This window comes from Mobula hypostoma, chromosome 1, assembly GCF_963921235.1.
Source record: "Mobula hypostoma chromosome 1, sMobHyp1.1, whole genome shotgun sequence".
NCBI lineage: Eukaryota > Metazoa > Chordata > Chondrichthyes > Myliobatiformes > Myliobatidae > Mobula > Mobula hypostoma.
The window spans coordinates 68,818,064-68,841,364 of NC_086097.1; the positions used below are offsets into that span (position 1 = coordinate 68,818,064).

The 23,301-nt window shown below is 37.2% G+C and overlaps 1 protein-coding gene across 5 annotated transcripts in view; it reads right to left on the minus strand.

Moving 5' to 3' along the window:
• Positions 1–23,301, minus strand: part of akap6 (A kinase (PRKA) anchor protein 6) — a 390,019-nt gene that overhangs the window by 95,375 nt on the left and 271,343 nt on the right. For all 5 annotated transcript variants that reach the window (XM_063050225.1, XM_063050244.1, XM_063050217.1 and 2 more), the window contains one exon: positions 876–1,022. In XM_063050225.1, the coding sequence (XP_062906295.1) occupies positions 876–1,022 (147 nt within the window). The remainder of the gene's footprint in view (positions 1–875; positions 1,023–23,301) is intronic.

Genomic DNA, 23,301 nt, shown 5'->3' on the forward strand with positions numbered 1-23,301 from the left:
GATTGGGCCTTGCCAATCAACTAGAAGTGGCTTTCCCAATGTAATATTGTGATTGGGGAATTTGGATTAAAATCTATTAGTTTAGCAATGAATAACTTTTGGTGTAAGTTTTTAAGGAATCCAAGTATGTGCCAGAACAAAGCTTTTCACAAGTAGCTAGCAGATGCAGTCCGTTTAGAAGACCAGTGAAATGACTTTTCTCTGAAACCTGCAGGATTGTAGTATTATCTGGAGTATTCAATCAGGCTTGACAGACTGACATTAGATCATTAAATTACTTGTGTCAATAAACTTACTGATCTGAGCAGAAGGGAATAATACATTTTGAATGTGCACCTATCCTCTTATTGACAGGATTATTTCAAATTAATCTGCAAATCATTACTGATAAAGAGTTGAACTTTTGAAAAAAGATTTTTATCATGCAACATTAGTAAAGTTTAAAGTGAGGATCATAATGTAGCTTATTTAACTTCTTTTCTAGTGGATTCTGCAAAAATAGTAAATACAAATAACCTTCATTATTTCACCCATTAACAAAGTAATAAGAATCATTCTTAATTATAGAAAACAAATAAGACTTAAATTAAAATTATCATAGTTTCCAAACTCTATAGTGCTACCATGACTGCATATTTATACGACAAGCAAATTAATATGCATTTTTAGAACTATGATTCGTCCTTTTCACCTGCCGTGTAACAAAAATTACATATTGCAGCAACATTTTCAAGATATTGGAAAAGGCAAAACTAGGCTATTTCCATATTAAAAAGTAATATGGTCACTTACTAAAGAGAAAATGAAGCTGGGAAATTTTTAATTTATAACAGTATTAAACTGAAAATGTATTGTAATCATTAAAAAGCACATACCTCTAACAGATGCCATTTGTCTTTAATTCCATCCACTTTTTCAAAAAGATCACAGGGTAACGAGTTACCAGATTGTCTCAGTGATTCAACCTTCTTGAGTAAATGTATTTTCTTAGGAAGCCACATTGCCATTTCTGTGCTGTAACCCTGTAAAGCAAAATAACTACAGCTTTGTATTTTCATTTAAATTGCAGAGTTTTAAATCACAGATAAAATGGAACTCAAATCATGAACATTAAATCACTCATACTTAAGCTAACTTTATTTCTTCATAAATGTGAATCAATACAACCTGCCTCAAAGTGTGAATCTTTTTTTGCTGGGAAATACAATGGGGAGAACAGGCAAAAGAAGTATTTATATAATGCCCATAAACAGTAAATACCTTTTAAGCATTTCTCTGACATTTTAGAAAAAAGTTAAATTTGCTTAAATTTACAGTGTGTTGGAATGAATATTACACAGGAGATGCATATGAAATGCATCAATTCCAAGAAAACCAATGCAGCAGAACAAGTTACTATACATAGCCTAACCAAAGCCTTTAACTCCATCAGCTGGGTGGGGCTGTGGATCAATCTCTTCAAATTTGACTGTTACAGAGCATGCAAGCCACTGTAGTAACCATCAGATCTGTAACAGAAACAATCTCAGTGAAAATTGGTGTCAAACAAGGTCATGTCATTTTCCCCACACTTTTCTCAATCTTTCTTGCCACAACATTGCACTTCACCTGCAACAAATTTCCTGTGAGAGCGACACTAATGAGAAACTAATTAATCAACAGCAACTACTGTCCAGAATTAAGGTCACTTAAACTTCAGTGACTGACTGTAGTTTGTAGATGACACATGCTTTTAGGTATGGTTAGATGCCAAGCTCTAAGATAGACTCATTAACCAAAATATAAGAGAGTATGTATCTAACATATTACAGCCATGAGACTAAAGTCCTTTACCAGCCTGTTTCCGTCTACCATAATTTTTGAACTGTAAAGGTTCATTACACAGTAACCTAAGAGAATACAGACCAATTTCTAGATCTCAGGATGTACCTCTCAGCAAAGGCAGACAATGATGAATTTCACCACTACTTTCAATGAGCCAGCACAGACTTTGGGTTAGTTGTGCAAAATAGTATTTAAATATCAACACCTCAGATCTGCTACAAACCTCAGGGTCCACTGCCTGCCTTTCAATATGTTTTTGAGTCCTAGAATACCTCCAGCAAGCAATGGAAAAATTCAATGGAGGGCAATTGACTGATAGCAATATCCTCCTCCAAGCAAACGTCTTCAGTATTGAGCCCCGAACCTCTCTCAGTCCTTTCTAGAGGCCACATTTTCCCATTGTCCCGCTCATGTCCCCAGAGTCCTGAAATAAGCCCTTTGTTACTAGGCAGATGAGGAAAATGATTCAAGAGTGTGCTCAAAGCTCTTTGAAGACGTACAACATCTCAACTGACTCCAAGAATCTTTAGTTTATGACTAGTCATACAAAAGGAATCATTGGGAGTCTATAGAACCTTGCATAAGCAGGGGAAAGAACACACCAACTCACAATCTACACATCCAGCCACCTGTCCTAGAGTGAGAGATTCTTACATCAGCTTTATCAGTTCACCCCAGAACCTACAAATCTGAGAGGAACCATGTTACCCTTGATCCCCCAAGGGCCATCCCAAGGTGAGGAATACCTGTCAAAAAGATTACTTTATTGAAACATAAGAAAATCTGCAGATGCTGGAAATCCAAAGCAACACACACAAGATGCTGGAGGAACTCAACAGGCCAGGCAGCATCTATAGAAAAGAGTAAACAGTCGATGCCTCAGTCTGAGACCCTTCATCAGGACTGTCAAGGAAGGCAGAAGAAGTCATATTAAGAAGGTGGGGGAGGGGAGGAAGAAGTATAAGGTAACAGGTGACAGGTGAAATGGGGTGAAGGGGAAGGGGTGAAGTAAAGAGCTGAGAAATTGATTGGTGGAAGAGATAACGGGGTAGAGAAGGGGCAAATCTGATAGGAGAGCATAGAAGTCCTATGGTAGAATGGGAAGGGGCAGGAACACCAGAGGGAGGTGAAGGGCAGGTGAGAAGAGGTGTGAGAGGGAAATAAGAATGGTGCATGGTGAAGGATAGGAGGAGGCAATTTTCAGAAGTTCAGGAAATTGATGTTCATCCCATTAGGTTGGAGACTACCCAGATGGAATCTGAAGTGTTGCTCCTCTAACCTAAGTGTGGCCTCATTGTGTCAGTAGAGGAGGCATAGACTGACAGGTTGGAATGGGAATGGGAAGCAGAATTGAGATGGGTGGCCACTGGAAGATCCTGCTTTTTGTGGCAAGAGCAAAGGTGCTTAATGAAGTGGTTTCCCAATGTACGTCGAGTCTCATTGATATGAAGGAAGCCACGCCAGGAGCACCAGATACGGTAGATGACCCCAACAGACTCACAGGTGAAGTGTTGCCTCACCTGGAAGAACTGTTTGGGGTCCTGAATGGTAGTGAGGGAGGAGGTGTAGGGGCAGGTGTGGCAATTGTTCTGCTTGCAAGGACGGAGGGAAGGGTGTTGTTTCTCCAACCTAAGTGTAACACCCTATATTCCATTTGGGTAGCCTCCAAACTAATGGCATGAACATTGATTTCTCAAACTTCCAGTAATGCCCCCCATCCCCATTCACCATTTCCCATCCCCTTTTCTCTTTCTCACCTTATTTCCTTGCTGCCCATCACCTCCCTCTGGTGCTACTCCCCCCTTTTCTTTCTTCCATGGCCTTCTGTCTCTTTCACCAATCAACTTCCCAGCTCTTTACTTCATGCCTCCCCCTCCAGGTTTCACCTATCACCTTCTGTTTCTCTCTCCCCTCCGCACCCTCCAGCATTTTGTGTGTGTTGCTCGGAACCCTATCTCTGGTGTGGTAGTGGGAGAATGGGGTGTGGGCAGATGTAAACCAAATGGAAGAGATGCAGCTGAGGGCAGTGTTGATGGTGGAGGAAAGGAAGCCACTTTCTTTGAAGAAGGAGGCATCTCAGTTTTTCTTAAATGAAAAGCCTCATCCTGAGAGCAGATACGGCAGGGACGGAGGAATTCAGAAAAGGGAATGGCATTTTTACAAGGGAGAGGGCGGGAAGAGGTATAGCTGTGAAAGTCAGTGGGTTTCTAAAAGATATCGATAGATGTACTTTCTCCAGAGATGGAGACAGAGAGATTGAGAAAGGGGAGAGAGGTCTCAGAATGAATCTAGTACTCGATTGAAACATCCTTGACCTTGACAGCAATTGGTTGCACAGAACAAATAAAGAACAGTCATGTTACTGATTTTAGATCTTTTAGCATTATTTTTAAAACAATTCATTCATGTGACTGCCAGGGTTGAGATGACTGGCTGGTACGAACCAGCACATTACTTTTGCTTTAGTTGATCTGGTGATATTATAATTCACCTCTAATATAATTCTAAACAAACTGTTCTCAGCTAATTATTCTATTTAATAATTAGTATTTTGATCAATGACTAAATACTCTCCAAAATCAAGACTATTGACTATGTATAGAAGAGATTTACAAAGATGATTGTAGGATCAGAGATTTCATTTACACAGAGAAACTAATGAAACTGGAGGAATTTCATTAGAATAAATAAAGATGTGGGAATTTGATAGCCTTCAAGAGAAGTGAAAGGGGTTTCAATAAAATCAATGGGGAGAAACCATTTTCACCAGCTTGTGAGTTAGTGACTGGAGGGCACATCATTAAAGTAATCACTGAAAGAAGACAAGGAGCTGTTAAGAGATTTCTGTCATCTAAAGACTGAAAACTGAATGCCCTAACAGAAACAATTGTTGAAGTAGATTCTGTAATTGCCTTTTACATGGAAATGACTTAATATCTGATGGAGAAAAAAACAAATGTTAGACAGATATTGAGAAAAACAGGTGAATGGAATCAAATGGATGACCTCTTCAGAGAACATGCAAAGGGGTGACAGCTTTTGTCCTGTGTTATAACATTCTATATTTTACGAGTCTGAACAGGGAGCTTGCACTTTGTTTCACATTGAGCATCTTCAGTCACAATGAGAAATTGGATTTGAAACCTGCCAACTTTGTGCTGGGTATGAATCAAGTGGTGCACCCTGTTTATGCTGGAGCTTTATGTCATTCAAGTCATACTGGCATTTCCCGAGAAATGGTCGAATTAGCAGAGCCCGTTAATCTTGCTGTCTACCTTCTACATGAAGGCAAGAGTTCCCAATGAACTCACTTACCAGCATTACCAGAGACACCACTTTCTGTGCACCCTGCATCCCAGCACAGAAAGCAGGAAACATCCAATAGTTTGGTTGCCTAATAAATCAGAAAGGTTTTAGGTGTAAAATTCTTCCCCTGTTCTAACAACAGAACAGGATCATAGAGTTCTGGGTTGTACATTGCAGCTTTCTGTTTAAAAGAAATTACATTCTTATAAATTTTGACACAACATTATTGTATTAAGTGTTGTGTAATGAATCAGAATTTGATCAGGGAGTTTAAGGTAAAGGAACCCTTGGGAATCAGTGATCATAAAATGGTAAAATCTACCCTGCGGTTTGAGAAGGAGAAAATAAAGTCAGATGTATCAGTACTGCACTGGAGGAAAGGAAACTAAAGAGGCATAAGAGAGGAGCTGGTCAAGACTGGGTGGAAGGGGACTCTATCAGGGATGATAGCAGAGCAGCAAAGGCTGGAGTTTCTGAGGCAATTATAGAAGGTGCAGGATAGATGCAACACAAAGACAAAAGGGAGGATGAAGCAACTGTGCCTGACAAGGGAGGTCAAAGGCAGCATAAAAGCAAAAGAGGGGCACATAATACAGCAAAAATTAGTGAGATGTTAGAGGAACACACACAAGTTGCTGGAGGAACTCAGCAGGCCAGGCAGATCTATGGAAAAAAGTGAGCAGTTGACTTTTTGGGCCTAGACTGCACTTGGAACATTGTGAGCAGTTTTGGGCCCCTTATGTAAGAAAAGATGTGCTTTCATTGGGTGTGGGCACGTGGCCAAGTGGTTAAGGCATTGGACTAGCGACCTGAAGGTCATGAGTTCCAGCCCCAGCTGAGGCAACATGTGTTGTGTCCTTGAGCAAGGCACTTAATCACACATTGCTCTGCGACAACACTGATGCCAAGCTATATGGGTCCTAATGCCCTTCCCTTGGACAACATTGGTGTCGTGGAGAGGGGAGACTTGCAGCATGGGCAACTGCTGGTCTTCCTTGCCCAGTGAAGACTTTCCAGGCGCAGATCCATGGTCTCGCAAGACTCACGGATGCCTTTACTTACTTACTTTCATTGGAGAGGTTCCAGAGGAGGTTCACGAGACTGATTCTGGAAATGAAAGGGGTTAATGCATAAGGAGCATTTGATGGAACTGGAGTTCAGAGGAATTAGGGGGATCCCATTGAAACCTATCGAATATTGAAAGGCCTAAATAGAGTGGATGTTTTGTATAGTGGGGGAGTCTAGGACCAGACGGCACAGTCTCAGAATATAGGTACATCCATTTAGAACAAAGTTGAGGAGGAATTTCTTTAGCCAGAGGGTAGTGAATCTGTGGAATTTACCACCATGGACAGCTGAGGAGGCCAAGTCATTGGGTATATTTAAAGCCAAGTTTGATAGGTTCTTGATTAGTCAGGGCATCTAAGGTGATTGGAAGAAGGCAGGAGAATAGGGTTGAGTGGGATAATAACTCAGCCATGGAGGTGGAGCAGACTAGATGGGCCAAATGGCCTAATTCAGCTCCTATGTTTTGTGGTCTTATTGTGCATTGCCCACTCATTTGCTCTATTTTAACTTTATTACTCCCACAGTGTGCAAACATCATTTACTGAAGTTGTGCATGTGATCTATGACTTTGTTGGTAGCTAAGAATCACAGAACAAGGGGACCATTTAGTCTTCCTATCATATGGTCCTTTGGTTATAGAGATCATGCTAGTTGTGGATCCAGATTCAGTATCACTGTAAAGTTACCCTAAAAAAGAACATTGAATCTCATAAAGAAGCTTAAATATGAATGGGCTAAATAGCATGGAAGAACAAACTGACCAAAATGTTATGGCTACTATATGTGAACGCACAGAGCATTCTTTTTATAATAGAGGCAAAATAATGGCACACAGACACAAACACCTATAATATGCTTGCCATTACAGATTGTAAATGTGATAAAGATTTGTACTTAAATATTCCAGAAAATGACATTTAAAACTGATACATAAAGTAGAAAAGTGGCAGAGTTAGCTCTCTTATTAATGAATGGATAAAGACATTTGAGGGAAAGGATTACAGCTCAAAATTATGAAAGTTTTAAAGCAGCTGAGAAACATAAAAGAGTTGTACATAGTTGTCCGGTCATGATGAATCCAAATATTTATAGGTGCATGTAACGGAAGTAATACAATATTCATGGGGGACTTGAATCTAAAGAAAATGAGGCAAACCAAATTAGCAGTAACAGTATGGAGGATGAATTCATGGATTGTGCACGAATTGCCTTTTGTAGATCAGTATGTCAAGGAACCAATGATGAATAGGCTATTTTTGATCTAGAATTGTGTAACAAGGGTTAATTGTTAAGTTAGTAATGACTAAATAATAGAGTATTATGAAAAAATTAAAAGAAATTTAATTAAATCTGAAACCAGATCCTTAAGTGTAAACAAACTAAAGCAGGAAGACAGATGAATTGGGTTGGTTGTAGTAGTTTTAAAAGGTATGGCATAAAACTAGTGATGCCTAATATTCAAAGAATTTACACATGCTGTAGTTTATAAGTGATATAAATCACTTCCAGGTTAAAAATATCTAACAAGAAAAGTAGTGCAGCAATGGCTCTCAAGAGAAATTAACAACAGCACTTAGAGCAAAGGAAAAATCTTATAATAATGGTTCCTAAAAACAGCAGTAAACTAGAGTTTGATTGCATTTCAGAGTTCACCAAGGTATCAACAAGGAAGCAAAAGCAGAATGAGAAAGTAATGCAGTAACAAGATAAAACACGATGGTAAAGATTCCCATAGATATGAAAAAAGGAAAAGATTAGTTCAGCTTCAGGATTTCTTCACAGACATCGACAGGTTAAGTGAATGGGCAAAGGCATGACAGATGTAACATGATGTGGAAAAATAAGGTAATACAGTTTGGTAAATAGAGAATTTGGGTATTTTTAAAACGATTAAGGAATGAAAAGTGTTTGTACGACCTGGGCATCCTTACACTTTAAGTTAACATACACATATAGTAAGCAATTAAGATGACAATATAACTTTTATTGCAGCATAATTTCAATACAAGACGTATCTTCCTCGAATTCTGTATGTTCTTGGCAAGACTGTCCATAAGATATTGTGTACAGGTCTAGTCTCTTTACCAAAGGCAGAACATGTGTGTAATAGAGGGAATAAATTGAAGAGTTTCTAGATTGTATCCTGAGATGGTAGCCTTAACTTATGAGGAAGGATTAAGTGGGTTGGCATATAGCCTCATCAAGTTGAGTAAGATGAAGAGTGATTTCATTGAAACATATAGAATTCATATTTAGCTTGACAGGACAGATGCAGAGATATTTCTAGAGGCAGGGATTCAAGATTGCTTCATGTTATTTACTGTACATAAGTGTAAAGGAGGATGAAATAATGGTTACTCTGGATCCAATGCAACACACAAAAAACACAATAAGATAAAGAACACAATAATTATAAACACAAGAATTATTAATACATAATAAGACATTATTGTATGACATTAAGTGATGCTAGGCACAGGAGTGTCTGAAGACAAAGTGACAGTGACAGGAGATAAAGTAGTGGTGGTGGATGAGTGAGTGGAGGTGTTGATCAGCTTCACTGCGTGTGGAAAGTAACTGTTTTTGAACCTGGTGGTTCTGGCATGGAAGCTACGTAGTCTCTTTCCTGATGGGAGTGGGACAGACAGTCCACGAACAGGGTGGGCGGGATCTTACTGGCCCTTTTCCAGCACCTTTCTGTATATACAGTATATCTTTGATCATGGGTAGGCTGGTGCCAGTGACAGGCTGGGCAGTTTTGAGTACCCGGTGTAGAGCCTTTCTGTCTACCATGGTGCAGTTTCTGTACCATGCATGACAGTCTCAAAGTGAGGAGACAGCCATTAACAAGGAGAAGAAATTTCTTCAATTAGAAGATAATGAATCTTTATAATTCTTACTTAATAGAGCAGTGGGGTGAGTAGCTCAGTTGAATGAAGACTGAGATTATTAGATTTTTAAATATTAAGGGAATCAAGGTATATACATTACTGGATGAAAGTGATGGTGAGGTTTAAGATCAACCATGATCACATTGATTGGCAGAGCAGATACATGAGGCTAAATGTCCTATTCTTGCTGTTAGCCCTTTTATTCTATTTCATACTACTTTGTCTATCATTACCATTTAAATGTCAGAAATTCTTTATCCCTTTTTTAACATGTGTGTACATGTTATCAATGTTATTTTTAAAAAAATCAGTTCTTAATTACTTCAGTGAGGTGTGTCACTGATTGGTAGAATACCCAGCTATGTTATGATGTGTAATGATTGAACTAATTGAGCAACCAATTACAAATCAGTTGTTAAGTAATTAGCTGTACTATCTTGGTTTCACACCTGTTATTTATACAAATGACCAGCGTGACAACTATGAAAGAACAAAGAGATTGAAACTCCTAATTATGTTGATTCATAAATGCTGCAGTTTCCATCTGCAATTTTTCACATAGAGGGCTGTCAGAAATATTTTCTTCCAAGGAAGACACCAAGGAACAAACAGACTAGGATTCCAAATAAGGTAAACATCATGGAAAAAAATATCACCCTGAGAAATGCTCCTGCATTTTGGGCTTCATAACGCCAATGGCAGATGGCATTTAGCTGGTCAATTGCCTTGCTGTCATGCACAGCCTCTTAAAGAGGCTAAATCAAATTAAAGAATTAAGGGAGCATTCTGATGCTGTAGATGTTTAATAGTTACTAAATTATTCAAAGATGAAAAACTACTGAAAGAAGACAGAAGATAATTAAACACAAAAAAACTATCTGCTGTTTGATACAATGTGAGAGCAGAAACACAGTCAATACTTTAAAAAAAACTAAACACTGATGGGAATAATTACATTATTTCTGATATTTTCCTATAGCCCACACACTGTCATTGATTTGCAGTAAATTGCATAAAATATAAGGTACATTCCAGGCACTCTTGAGTGAACATCAGTTCACTTCAGTAAAAAAAAACTTTTATATCCATTTGATCACTTATCCAATTGTCTCCAAACTGAAAATTCTCTGGACAAAGCTGAGATTGTTTTACACGTTCACACTTGTAATAAATAAAATTATTATAGCAGAGAATCTATATTTTCAAATGTTGTGAATGTAATTAAAATACCACCTTCTTCTCCTTGGGCTAAATACATGCTTGTGTATAGTAATTTTGTTGAAAATTGCACTAGGCAAAGCTGGAGAATCAGACAAAGCCTTGAAACACTGTTAATTGTCACCATGGTGACCAGAAGAATAAGCCATTTTCAAACTCGTACAGAAGACTCACTTTGACAGATTTGGACACTTTTAAGTCTCCTTCAATGTTAGAAGAATGTGGTGTCTACCCATATTTGAGTCAGAGAAGAAAACTATCACAGAGGCTTTCAAAATGAATCTGACCTTGAACATGTAAAAAAAATCTACACATGTTAAATCTATTGTAGTGAAAACTGTGTGAGATAACTGAATGTTATGTAGCAATGCTAAGCAAGTCAAAAAGATTTTAAAATATCTAGACTGTCAGGATAAAGACTGTATAGTCAGTTTATATGAACTATGCCCCAAAGTTCCCAAGAATTCATCTGCTGCAATACACTTCAGAGTAGAGACTAAAAGGTTGAATAATGGTATTCAAATCAATGCTTTAAAAGCACACATTGAAGCAAGAAGTCCTTTCATAATTTCCTTGCTAGTTTGTAAGAAACTGAATTTGATTGAGTAAATACATAATGAAGCTGAAGTTACCTTTGAGGTTAAAAGAACGTCTTGCAGGTTAGTTGAAACCTGTTTAAAACTAAATAAATAAATATAACTGAAGTTAATGCTGCATGAAATCAATTTAAATTGAATGGCAAATTCTTAAAAACATTTATCTGTAAACTTTTTAAAAAAATAATAACTTCTGTTTTCAATTATTTACAACTTGTCTGCCATTTAGGCTTCAAAGGTAATCTGTGTTTGATGTTATTCAGTGACAAACAAAGACATTTCATCCTGTTCTAAGTACTGCTGCAAATATATACTGATTTATTCAAAGCTGGCATGTTATTTTTTTGAAGACAATTTATAGGCCAGGATGACCATGTACAAAATTTAGTAGGTACTGTATGTGTAGTTCTATCCAAAACTATTATTATTATTGTATATAGTTGGTTGCTAAAGAAAGATCTTCAGAAATTTAGAACTTAGACTGATTCAGATATTAGACTGGAGTGTTCTCACTGCTTTGGATTCACAGAATGAAAAGAGCATTTGGAGAAAAGTAGCTGCAATCTTTTAATGCTGATGACCTCTGACAGGCTCACAAAATTTAGAAACAAGTGTTTTCTTTAGGAAAAAGAGAAACAGATCCATAATTTCTGAAGAGGAGAACAACAGCACAATATCCTACACGTTTTCTTCTGTAACCTAGTAATAATATAACTTGTTTCTGAATACATTTTCTTTATGATCTTTGAAAAGATTAAAGAACTGCAATGTCATTTAAAATTGCTAGAACTCACCAAGCAAATTACATTTGAGGCTCTGAATCAGTTTTTTTTCTTCAAGCTGATTCCATTTACACGCATTGAAAATCACATTACATAGCCCATGCATTGTTAATTGGACATAGATTGCATTATCATCATTATAAATCAAACTCCAAATATCAAAATGAATTGCAAATTCACTAATAGGAGATCATGAAGCAATCTTTTTTAAATATCTTCCATTAATAATTAAATTCAAATTATATTACTTTGAAATTCTCTTATGAGGGTAGTCGGCTTATTCACTTTGACCCTGCTTTTAAAATACAGAAATATTTCAATCAAGTTGTTGTTTTCCACTGTCCATTGTTTAAAAAGATCTGTAGTTGAATGCAGGAGTTTTAAAAAAAAGAGCAGATTTACCTGAAACCTGAACATTTAATGTATTGAAGGAAAGTACTGGTTGCAGTTAAGAGGTCAAAAGAGCACTTTCTTTACCTACCAAGACTGAAGAAAGCACATTACAAATGACAAGTATGTCATTTTTCTCAGAATCTTTAAAGTATGGTGTCTATATATAAAAGTATTTAGAAGGTGACAGTAATTTGACAAATCAGGAGCTCTTTAAAAGACTTTTGATAATATGGATTGCTGAAGACATGCAGGGTTATTTAACTTGCTAGAATTTTTTTCTGTGAAGATTACATTACGGTAGATTAATATTGCATTATAGCCATTTATCATTAGAAAAAACCTTCCTGTTGATTCATGTTACACAGCCAACAGTAAAAGAGTTCAGATATTAGACTGGAGTGTTCCCACTGCTCTCGATTCACAGAATGAAAAGAAGCAGTTGGAAAAAATAGCTGCAATCTTTTTATGCTGATGACCTCTGACAGGCTCACAGCTCTTCTATCTGCACTGAATTTGCATGGGGTCTGTGTGCATATGAACAATGTAACCTAAATGGTAGACAATCTTTATTCTAATGAAGTGGGTGTCAAGGTCAATGTAAAACTGCAATGATAAATGGAGCACTACTAGGCATGAGGATTCGCTCATACAGTGTGCTGCTTTCACTTAATTGTTGCCTGAAACATGTAAGTTAATAAAACAGAGAAAACACTTTATGCCAATTAGTTTCACTTTAATGTGCTAACATATTAGAAAGGAATCTTATAGATGGATGACAGCATTTTAGTTCTAAGAAACCTGATTACACCAAATCCCATTTTCAACATTGCTAAATGAAAGAGTGGGCTTCTGTTAATAATAGGTAGCAGAAACTGCATTCATAACTTGAGCGAATTTTGCAATTATGATGCAGTCTTCCTGTACTTCACTACTTCAATTTAAGATTCTAATTTTAGTTCACCTGAAAATACAATTCCAAGTACCAATTACACGACAAAATAGCTGTCATTAAAGATGGTTTGACTCTCCCATAACCTCTTTTATTCAATAGGCTGCCCAGCAAGTGGTAATAAGGATCTGGAGAACTGACAAGTTGAAAATATCATCTGTTGTTAATTTTCCTACAATTGGTTTATTAACCTTGATTTTTGGGGTGAATGAATGATTACAAATAGTAATGACGATGCGTGTAAGACAATACTCCTATTTTAATTATCTGAAAGTCAAAACACATTTTACTTTCGTATATCTATTGTTTGAGCAGAAAATAATGAATGTAGCTGAGAACAATAGATGCCAGTGTGGGGGTTCAGTAGCAATGCAGAAAGCTACTGATTGATAAAAGATAAATGCACACATTTTCAAACCCATGCATTCTTAATGTTATATTTTTCATGAAGGAATGTGCATAGTGTCGGTGAAATGCTTTTGGAGAACCTTCAGACAAATCATACAATGAATGAAGACTCCTTGCAAATTGACAAAAATTTGTGAATATACAAGTCTCCAAACAATGAAGAATGTATTGATGTGAAGCAATGATTAGTGGCGACGAGAGTAGCAGTGATGGGAAGAATTCAAACAAATTCCAAATTGCCAAGAAAATGTGACTATTAATAAATGTAAGAATCAAGGGCAGTGGAAAGTTAAGATAATAGGCATATCCACAGGATAGAATAAATGTACCACCATGGGCTTCTTTAGAGGCACCTTCATGAAAATTGGTCAAGGAAAAAGAAGAAATCATGTTCATACAATAGAAATGTTATCAGACATAACTAGTCAAACATCTGAAAGAAAAACAGTAATATTAAAAATAATAGCTATTAATTGGCAAATTTATTGTCTGAGGCTTTAAGGAGGAAAATCTGCGTTAATAATTATTTTGATCAGAAGCTGTGACATTTTCAAAGAACTTTTATTGATTTTGTGGGAGTTGCTTAATCCCTGTATCAATTGTAATGTTATTCATCCCAGCATATAGTAGCATTTAATATAAACAGTTTACGTTCTGTACATCAGATAAAATCATTTCATTCCTGTCTTTAATTATAGCTAGACTATTTTTTCATAATTTTAACATGAACAATGTGACCCACAGAATCTATATCAACACATCAAATAAGAAGTGCACTTTCATACTGGTATAATTCACCAACATATACTAAAACAAAATTGGCCACACAAAAGCTCAATACATTAAAATATTTATTTGATAATCACGTGCAGGAACCACTAGATACAGACTCATCTGTGTGAGGTTTGTCCTGTCTGAAGCATTGACGTGTCAATGAGGCAGACCCCAGTGGGGTGTAGGCTGCAAAATTAAATGGTTGTAAAAGAAATCTTAATGTGGGATGGAATTCAGTCTAACCTTGACATGACCTTAGGAAAAAATGCATAAAGCAAAATTAGTGCTCTTTATAACACACATCAGATTTTGTAACCAAACAAGTTTGGAACAAGAAAAATATGAAACTACTTGAAAAATGTTGATGAGGTCAAATTAAACAACAAACTCTGGAAAAGTGGAGGCTTCAACAGACCAGATCTGTTACTGTGGAAGCATCTAAAGCATTTGGAAATGTTCCAACCAAAAACAGACACCGAGCAATATTGTTAGCTTGATTATTCTGAGAAAATTGTTTTTATAGTGTGGCTATGGGTGGGAGAAACTGCTAATTGCTTGATTATTATTGCTGGAAAAATAATTTAGAACTATTCATTTGTTCCATTGAATTACTGAAAGCTTGTAGACCAGTTCTGCCTTCGTAAACTAAAACAAGGTATACTTGGCATGTCTTAGAAGTACATAAAATTAACTATTTGCATAATCAACCCATGTTTTCACTTTAAACGTAAGACAAAATAAAGTTTCAGTTTTCTGCATGCATGAATTCGCAATTTAAATAGAGTGTACTGATAAGGAAGTTTTACCTTTTGACAGTAAAACAGCCATTTACAGCATTTGTTAAGTCTATCTGCATCACCAAGATAAATCATTTCAGAGACTGATCTTTTTCTTCCTTGCGATGATTTTAACTCTATAATAAGTAAACAAGTTCAACAAAATGTTTTTTCATTGGCAATGTAGCATTCCATATAAATAATGAAACTACTTCTTAAAATCACTAATAATCCCCTCTGAGCTGATAATAATATTCAACTATTCAAATATTTCCATTATTTGTACCACAGTTCAGTTTGGAAATTAGGCCATCTGGTGGACATTATAGGTAAGGGTAAATAATTCAAAGAACTATCAACGCAAACAACAGGAATTCTGCAGATGCTGGAAATTCAAGCAACACACATCAAAGTTGCTGGTGAACGCAGCAGGCCAGGCAGCATCTCTAGGAAGAGGTACAGTTGACGTTTCAGGCCGAGACCCTTCGTCAGGACTAACTGAAGGAAGAGTTAGTAAGAGATTTGAAAGTGGGAGGGGGAGGGGGAGATCCAAAATGATAGGAGAAGACAGGAGGGGGAGGGATGGAGCCAAGAGCTGGACAGGTGATTGGCAAAGGGGATAGGAGAGAATCATGGGACAGGAGGCCCAGGGAGTGGGAAAGGGGGGGGGGACCCAGAGGATGGGCAAGGGGTATAGTCAGAGGGACAGAGGGAGAAAAAGGTGAGTGAGAGAAAGAAAGTGTGTATAAAAATAAATAACGGATGGGGTACGAGGGGGAGGTGGGGCAATAGCGGAAGTTAGAGAAGTCAATGTTCATGCCATCAACCTGATGGCATGAACATTGAACTCCAACCTGATAGCATGAACATTGAACTCCAACCAGAAGAACAAAAGAACACTCCAAACAACTCGGCAAAAAGGTTATTGAAATGCATAAGACAGGAGATTGATAGAAGGAAATTTCCAAGTCACTAAATATCCCCTGGAGTACAGTTAAGTCAATCATCAAGAAATGGAAAGACTATGGTACAGCTGTAAATCTGCCTAGAGCAGGCAATCCTCAAAGACAGAGTGACTGTGCAAGAAGGGGACTAGTGAGGGAAGCCACCAAGAGACCTATGACAACTCTGGAGAAGTTACAAGCTTCAGTGGCCGAGATGGGAGAGACTGTGCATACAGCAACTGTTGCCCAGGTGTCTCACCAGTCGCAGCTTTGTGGGAGAGTGGCAAAAAGAAAGCCAGTGTTTGAAAAAATAACAACTCACATGAAATCTCAGCTAGAGTATGCCAGAAGGCATGTAGGAGACTCTGAAGTCAACTGGAAGAAGGTTTGATGACCTTCAATAGTCTGATGAAACCAAATTTGAGCTTTTTGACCATCAGACTAAAGGCTATGTTTGGCATGAGCCAAACAATACACATCAAAAACATACCATCCCTACAGTGAAGCATGGGGGTGGCTGCATCATGCTGTGGGGATGCTGCATTCCAACTGGACCTAGAAGGCTTGTGAAGATAGAGGGTAAAATGAATGCAGCAAAATACAGGGAGATCCTGGAGGAAAATCTGATGCAGTCTGCAAGACAACCGTGATGGATGAAGATTTGTTTTCCAGAAAAACAATAACACCAAGTATCAAGCCAAAGCTACACAAGAATGGCTTAAAGACAACAAAGTTAATGTCCTGGAGTGGCCAAGTCAGAGTTTAGACCTCAATCCAATTGCGAATTTTTGGCTGGACTTGAATAGGGCTGTTCACTCATGATCCCCATGCTATCTGACAAAGCTTGAGCAGTTTTCTAAAGAGCAATGGGGGAAAATGTGCAAAGCTGATAGAGACCTACCCACACAGACTCAAGGCTGTAACTGCTGCCAAAGATGCATCTACAAAATACTGACCTGAAGGGGGTGAATAGTTTTGCAAACAATTACTTTGTGTTTTATATTTGTAATCAATTTAGATCGCTTTGTAGAGATTTGTTTTCACTTTGATATGGAAGAGTCTTTTTCTGTTGATCGGTGTCAAATTAAATCCACTGCGATTCAATGTTGTGAAACAATAAAACATGAAAACTTCCAAGGGGAAATGCTTTTCATAGGCACTGTACATCTGCAGTGAGTTTCAGTTTTACTGTACCATACAGCAAGTTTTTCTTTACTCAAGAATTAGGCTTTACTAACCCTGTTTAAAGGCACAACATTGAAATAACATTACTTGTTCACCCTGAAATGTGAACACCTACAACCTTGTGTGCATCTGTAACACGCTGTTTAGGGTTCTCAAGGTTACAGTCATTTTCAGCTCGGGACAATTCCAACCAGCAACTGCTGCCAACTCATACATTTGTATTGGAGCGCCAGGGTGAGGGGTGGTCTCTAAATTGGTAAATTGATTTACAATTGTCACATTTACTGGGGTACAGTGGAAAAAACTTGTCTTGCGTGCAGTCTACAGATCAATTAATTACAATGGTGCATTGAGGTAATACAAAGTAAATAACAGTGAAGCATAAAGTCTTCTGGTACATGGAAACTGCAGTGCAGAGAGACAGTAGGTGCAAGGTCACAACGAGCAAGATCGTGAGATCTAGTCTATCTTATACTAGGGAGTCATTCAATAGTCTTACAACAGCGGATAGACTCTCTCCTTGAATGTGGTGGTACGTGCTTTCAGCCTTCTGTATCTTCTGCCTGATGGGAGAGGGAGATGAATGTCCAGCATGAGTGGGAACTTTCACTATGCTCGCTGGTCTACTGAGTCAGTGAGAAGTGCAGACCATCGCTAGAGGGAAGGCCGGTTTCTGTGATGTGCTGAGCTGTGTCCGCAACTCTTTGCAGTTTCTTGTGGTCATGAATAGAGCTGTTTCCCTAGCAAGCTGTGATGCATCTGAATAGGATGCTTTCCATAGTGCATCAGTGAAAATAGGTGAAGGCCAAAGAGGAACTGCCAAATTTCTTTAGCATGGAAGTACAGACAGATGAGCTTTCCTGGCTGTGGTTGGACCAGAAAAGGATTTGGTGATCACAAACAAGATACAATATGCAGATGCTGCAAATCCAAGCAACACACCCTAAAATGCTGGAGGAACTCAGCAGGTCAGGCAGCATCTATGGAAAAAAGTAAACAGTCGACGTTTCAGGCTGAGACCCTTCGACAGGACTGGGGTATTGGTAATGTTCACTCCTAGGAACCTGAAACTGTCAACCTTCAGTTGTCAAATGTCATTCTCAAGGAGAAGGAAATTCATGTACATTCCCTTCATCCAATGATGTAAGGAGAATGGGTATATGACAATTTAGCTGTATTTCAGTTGTTGCCAAAAGGGTAGACATTCCCTAGAGACATCCCTGGCAAATTACTGCAAGGAATTCCCCAGGAGAGTCTTCCCACAGGGCAAATATATTTCCTGTAGGCACTGTTTATCACCAGCCTTTGCAGGTGCCTCTGACCTTCTGCCAGCACTGTCCCTCAAACACCCTTATCCCATCTTTGCAGCATCCATTCCTTTATTGGCGACACTCCCCTGTAATGGCAAAAGTGTTACTTGTCCCTTTGTGCTGTCTGCAAGATCACACCTAGCATCCTTCATTGCAATAACCACAAGAGCTTTACTGAAACTGTACAGGACTCAGAAAAAAAGCATAGAGCGTCTTATAAGGGCATGGCCTCACAACACAGTAGTATCATGTAGCCCTATTAGGGGCAATTAAGTATATAGAAGTAATATTGAACTATTTCTTTGCTGTATAACAATCAATAACACAACTTAACATGTTTCAGTTGTACTGCGCATCATGAAATAGCCTACAAAAACTAGTCATTTTCTTCTGGAATTGCAAAATGATCGAATGTATTTACTTGGCTTTTTAATCAAACAATCTGAAGAAAGAGGAATCTGTAGAGTGGCATTCTCAATGATTTGCCATCAGAACATCATAGTGTTCAGTACAATTTTAAAGATGATCTAAATTTTGAACTTTACATATCATAATAATGTCAAATAAAGAAAAACAGAGCTGAGAGACAATAAACAAAAATAAGCAGCATTAAATTCCTGAACAATGGATATAAAAGCCTTAGAATATTGGGATTTTGTATGTTTTTTTTTGTAAGGTGTTTACAAAGAGCAGCTGCAAGCTGGACTGATAGGAATTCAAAATTTATTTAAATTTTATTACCCAAAATATTTCAGTAATTGGTGTACTGTATTTTCTGAGGTATGTTTCAGGTAAACTGAAGATTAGAATTTGGTTAACAATAAGCAACTAGTAAACATTACTGCATGAAGAACTTTGCCAAAATGAAACCACCCCAAACTGAACATCCACCTTAGTGCACTGCTCATAAGATTGAACTAAATAAATGTTTGCACAATATTTCTTCTGTAACAAATACACAATGTCCTGTTGGCAGCTAATTGTCATGAGTCACGTGATACATGTTTTATTTTATTTGATGATCACTCATTATATCATTCTCACTTTTTTACAATTTTACACAGATTATTTAGAGAGACTGAATATTACAACCTTCCACAACCCATCTATTTTAACTTTTATTTAAAGTTGCTCTGTATTAATTATTGATTTTTTTTTCTTTACTCAGGCTGTTCTCAGATGTGTTAAGTTAACAATTTTTACCATAACTGTGATAGTTTTTCTTGTTGCCAACTTACTTGTAAACATCATAAGAGAATAAACATCATATGAGAGTGTTTGTCAGCCTGATCCAGTAAGAAATTTAGTTACAAGCATTAGGAAGATATAACAATATTTAAATAATAACTTTAAAAATCCACAATATATACAGCAGATACAAAACAATTTTTCTTTTGTATATCACATATGTGAAGCTTAAATATGTAGCTGAATTGGAACTTAACAATCACTATTAATATTAATGCTAATGGAGCCCCATATCTAGGGAAGGAATGTACTGGCTTTGAAGAGGTTCTCAAGGGGATTTATAAGAATGATTCCAAGAATGAAAGGGATAATGTATGAGGAGCATTTTATGGCTCTGGGCCCGTACTGAATGCAGTTTCAAAGAATGACTGAAACCTACAAATTATGGAAAGGCCCAGAAAGAGAGGATGAGGGGAGGCCAGATAGTGGTGAATCATTGCCACAGGCAGCTGGGGGTGCCACGTCACTGGGTATATTTAAAGTGGAGGTTGATAGTTTCTTGATTAGTAAGGGTGTCAGAGGTTACAGGGAGAAGGCAGAAGACTGGGTTGTGAGGAAAAGTAAATGAGCCATGATTGAATAACAGAGTGAACCTGATGGGCCGAATAGCCTAATTCTGCTTCCATGTCTTTTGGTCTTGATGCCTAATAATTATTCTACATAATATTTATGTAATCAGTTTCTAAATATGAGCAAGTAATATTATTGTGCTGTTCTTAAGATTTTTAGTTCCTGGGAATTGGCTCTTCTAATGAGTTTTATTTATACTTGCAGCACATAGCATTTTTAAAAAAATTCTTATTGAAGGAACTGCATGGGTAAAGCACAATGGAGTTTGTACAGTTATTTTCTGCAGATTCTTTAGAATCCTGCTAGTTTGCATAACTTTGATAAACTTCTTTTCAGTAACTTCGCTAAATGATCTAATTTCAATGATTGATATTCCCAAAATTTAAAAAATAAACAAGGATATGTTTCATTGAAATAGTCAAGATCCCAGTTTCAGTGTTTCTTCCAGAACCATCACACACTCTTTAGTTCTTAGCACTAACTATAGTGACTAAAATAAAGAAAATAAAACAAATGTCTGAAAAGACGTTGCAATAAAAGCCACTGGTCATGATATAATGCCATCTGAAGCATATTAGTAAGGCTGAGGGTAGTAATACTGTAAGCAGGATGTTTAAAGCATTATGAATTAATATATTCATAGGAATAAAATTGAATTGGTAATTTATTTTCATTGCAAACTTTTTTGGAATGTAAATCTTGTTTTCAGAAGTATACTTCTATCTCCTAGGAAACCGCTTTTAGCCTGCCACATTGAAGAAAAAACCAACAGCTGCTTTTGTTTCTAGTGTAAAGCTTCCCCTTCATCTGAGCTCTTGCTTTTGAAAGTGTCTAGACCACACTGTGGTGTTTATATATCTGCACCTGTCTTTCGAAAAGCAGATAATTTTTATTTCTTCAGTATTTTGAGTTTGAATATGCTCAACTCTTTACAGAACATATTATCACACTCACACAAATGAGGTCATTATGTGGACATGGACACATTCTTGATAAGAGCAAGAATCCTGAAGAAACACAGCTGTGTGATGGATTATTCTCTCTGTAATATATTAAGACCTATACTATGACTTTTCAAATGTAATATTGCATTCTAGCATTCATTCACATGAGCTTTCAAACCTTCTTTACCTTGTAATTCACCGCTTTGTCTTATCCATAAATGATTTGGGGGTTTAAAAGAAATGTCAGAGGGAGTTATGTCTTAACTGTTGCTGGGATTATTCCCAGTCACATGGCCACTCTGTGCCACAAGTAGAGCACAAAAAGGTGACAAAGGCAGTGATTTCCTGTCAGTTAAGAGTAGGACAGGGCTGTCTAGAAGTGATGCAAATGAGGGAAACTTTCACCATGGTTTGTTTGATTCACTCAGGGTCAAAGCATGCCGGGCTGAGACACAGAGCAGGAAGAGACGGAAAGGAAATATATCCAAAGCCTCTCAAGAAAATACAGTAGGTCTTCAGAAACTGAATTCCAGTGTCTTCGTCTATGTATCCTTTTGCTAAATAGAACGCTGCAAGTACCATCCCAATAAAATTGTTTGACTGTAAAAAGGGTATAATTTTAAAATAATTCTCAAAGTTTCTAGCCATGAAATCAACATTAGATAGAACTGGTTCCACTCTTATGATTCACAAAAGCTGACTTGTATCAATTGCTTCAAAAGAATAGATAAAATTATTTTGGTAATTTATCATTTGGAAAATTACTCCACCACTGATACTCGGTTGCTGGTTTGTAGTCCAGTGCCTGATTTCTTAAAAGATTCAGTAATTATTTTTCATGCAATTGTTTTTGAAAACATTTGTCTTGCTTTGAAATGATTTTGTAAATTATACACGGGGAAACAGACCTTCAAAATCTTTGCAGCAAATATGATTATGCAACTACTCGACAACAACCGTGGCAGGTTGTTGAGTGATCAAAAACAGCATTAAATTGCTTTGTTGAAGCATGTTATGATCTGAACTATAAAATATAATTAGCATTAAATTGCTGGTCATGGCTACCACACCTGTGAGTGCAGTTTCATGAATCAACTAAATGTTTCACTATGTATAAGGGCAATTGGATTGACACTTAAAATGAAGTCAGAGAAAGAATGTTTAAAATGAATAGATTTTCTAATGGGCAAAAAGGTACCCCTCAATATGCGATATTGCTGTCCTCTGGTTTAATGAAATTTTCAAAAGTTTATTTGGCTAAGAACGGTTAATAAATTCCTCACCCATAATTTCAGTATCAAAAATAACTTGTCATAACAACTTGTCATCTGATCAATTGTCTTTCTGTAATATAAGCATGATGTAGGTTGTACTTTGCTCAAATGCTTGCATGTTAGTTATCACATTCCGTTGCATTTGTAATGAATAGGGGACAGCGTTGGCAATTGTGTTATGTGTGACCATGTGTTGAGTTTTAATGTGCTTTTATGGCTGATGAAAACCTTTGAAAATACCTAGAATTTGCATTTAATTCACACCTTCAACAGAGCAAAATGTCCCTCGGTGCTGCACTGGATTAAACCCTCAGAATCCTAAAAATAGCCTCAATAATGAAATAATGTCTTCCAGCTCTAAGTTTTAATTACAGTCAACAGTGAGTCTCAGTTGTTCTGGGCCAGATTTCAAGCGGCAATATTGCAATTGATTTAAATGCTCCAAAGCTAGAGGGGAAAAATTCAGGCAGAGTACCCTTCTCTCCATGCACATTAAATATTGAATAGTGGTAGGGTTTGATTATTTTGTGATGTTTCCATCACCAGCCAGTCACCTCGCCCCACAGCTCCCTGGAAGATAAACTGTTACTGTACACCATATTCTTCATGTGAAAAATTTGATCACTGATATATACCAAACAGGAATAAAGATTGTTAAGAGGGGAGGCAAACAAAACTATTCAAGTGTTTTAAGTCTTCATAATTAACTTTCCCTCCCCGGAATAAGGCTTGGATCCATCCATTTATAGTAGAAACTGAATATTTGGAGTTCACATCAACCTACTCAAACACTAACTATTTTTTAAACAGGCAAGATGTAGAAGGAGTCATATCACTTACT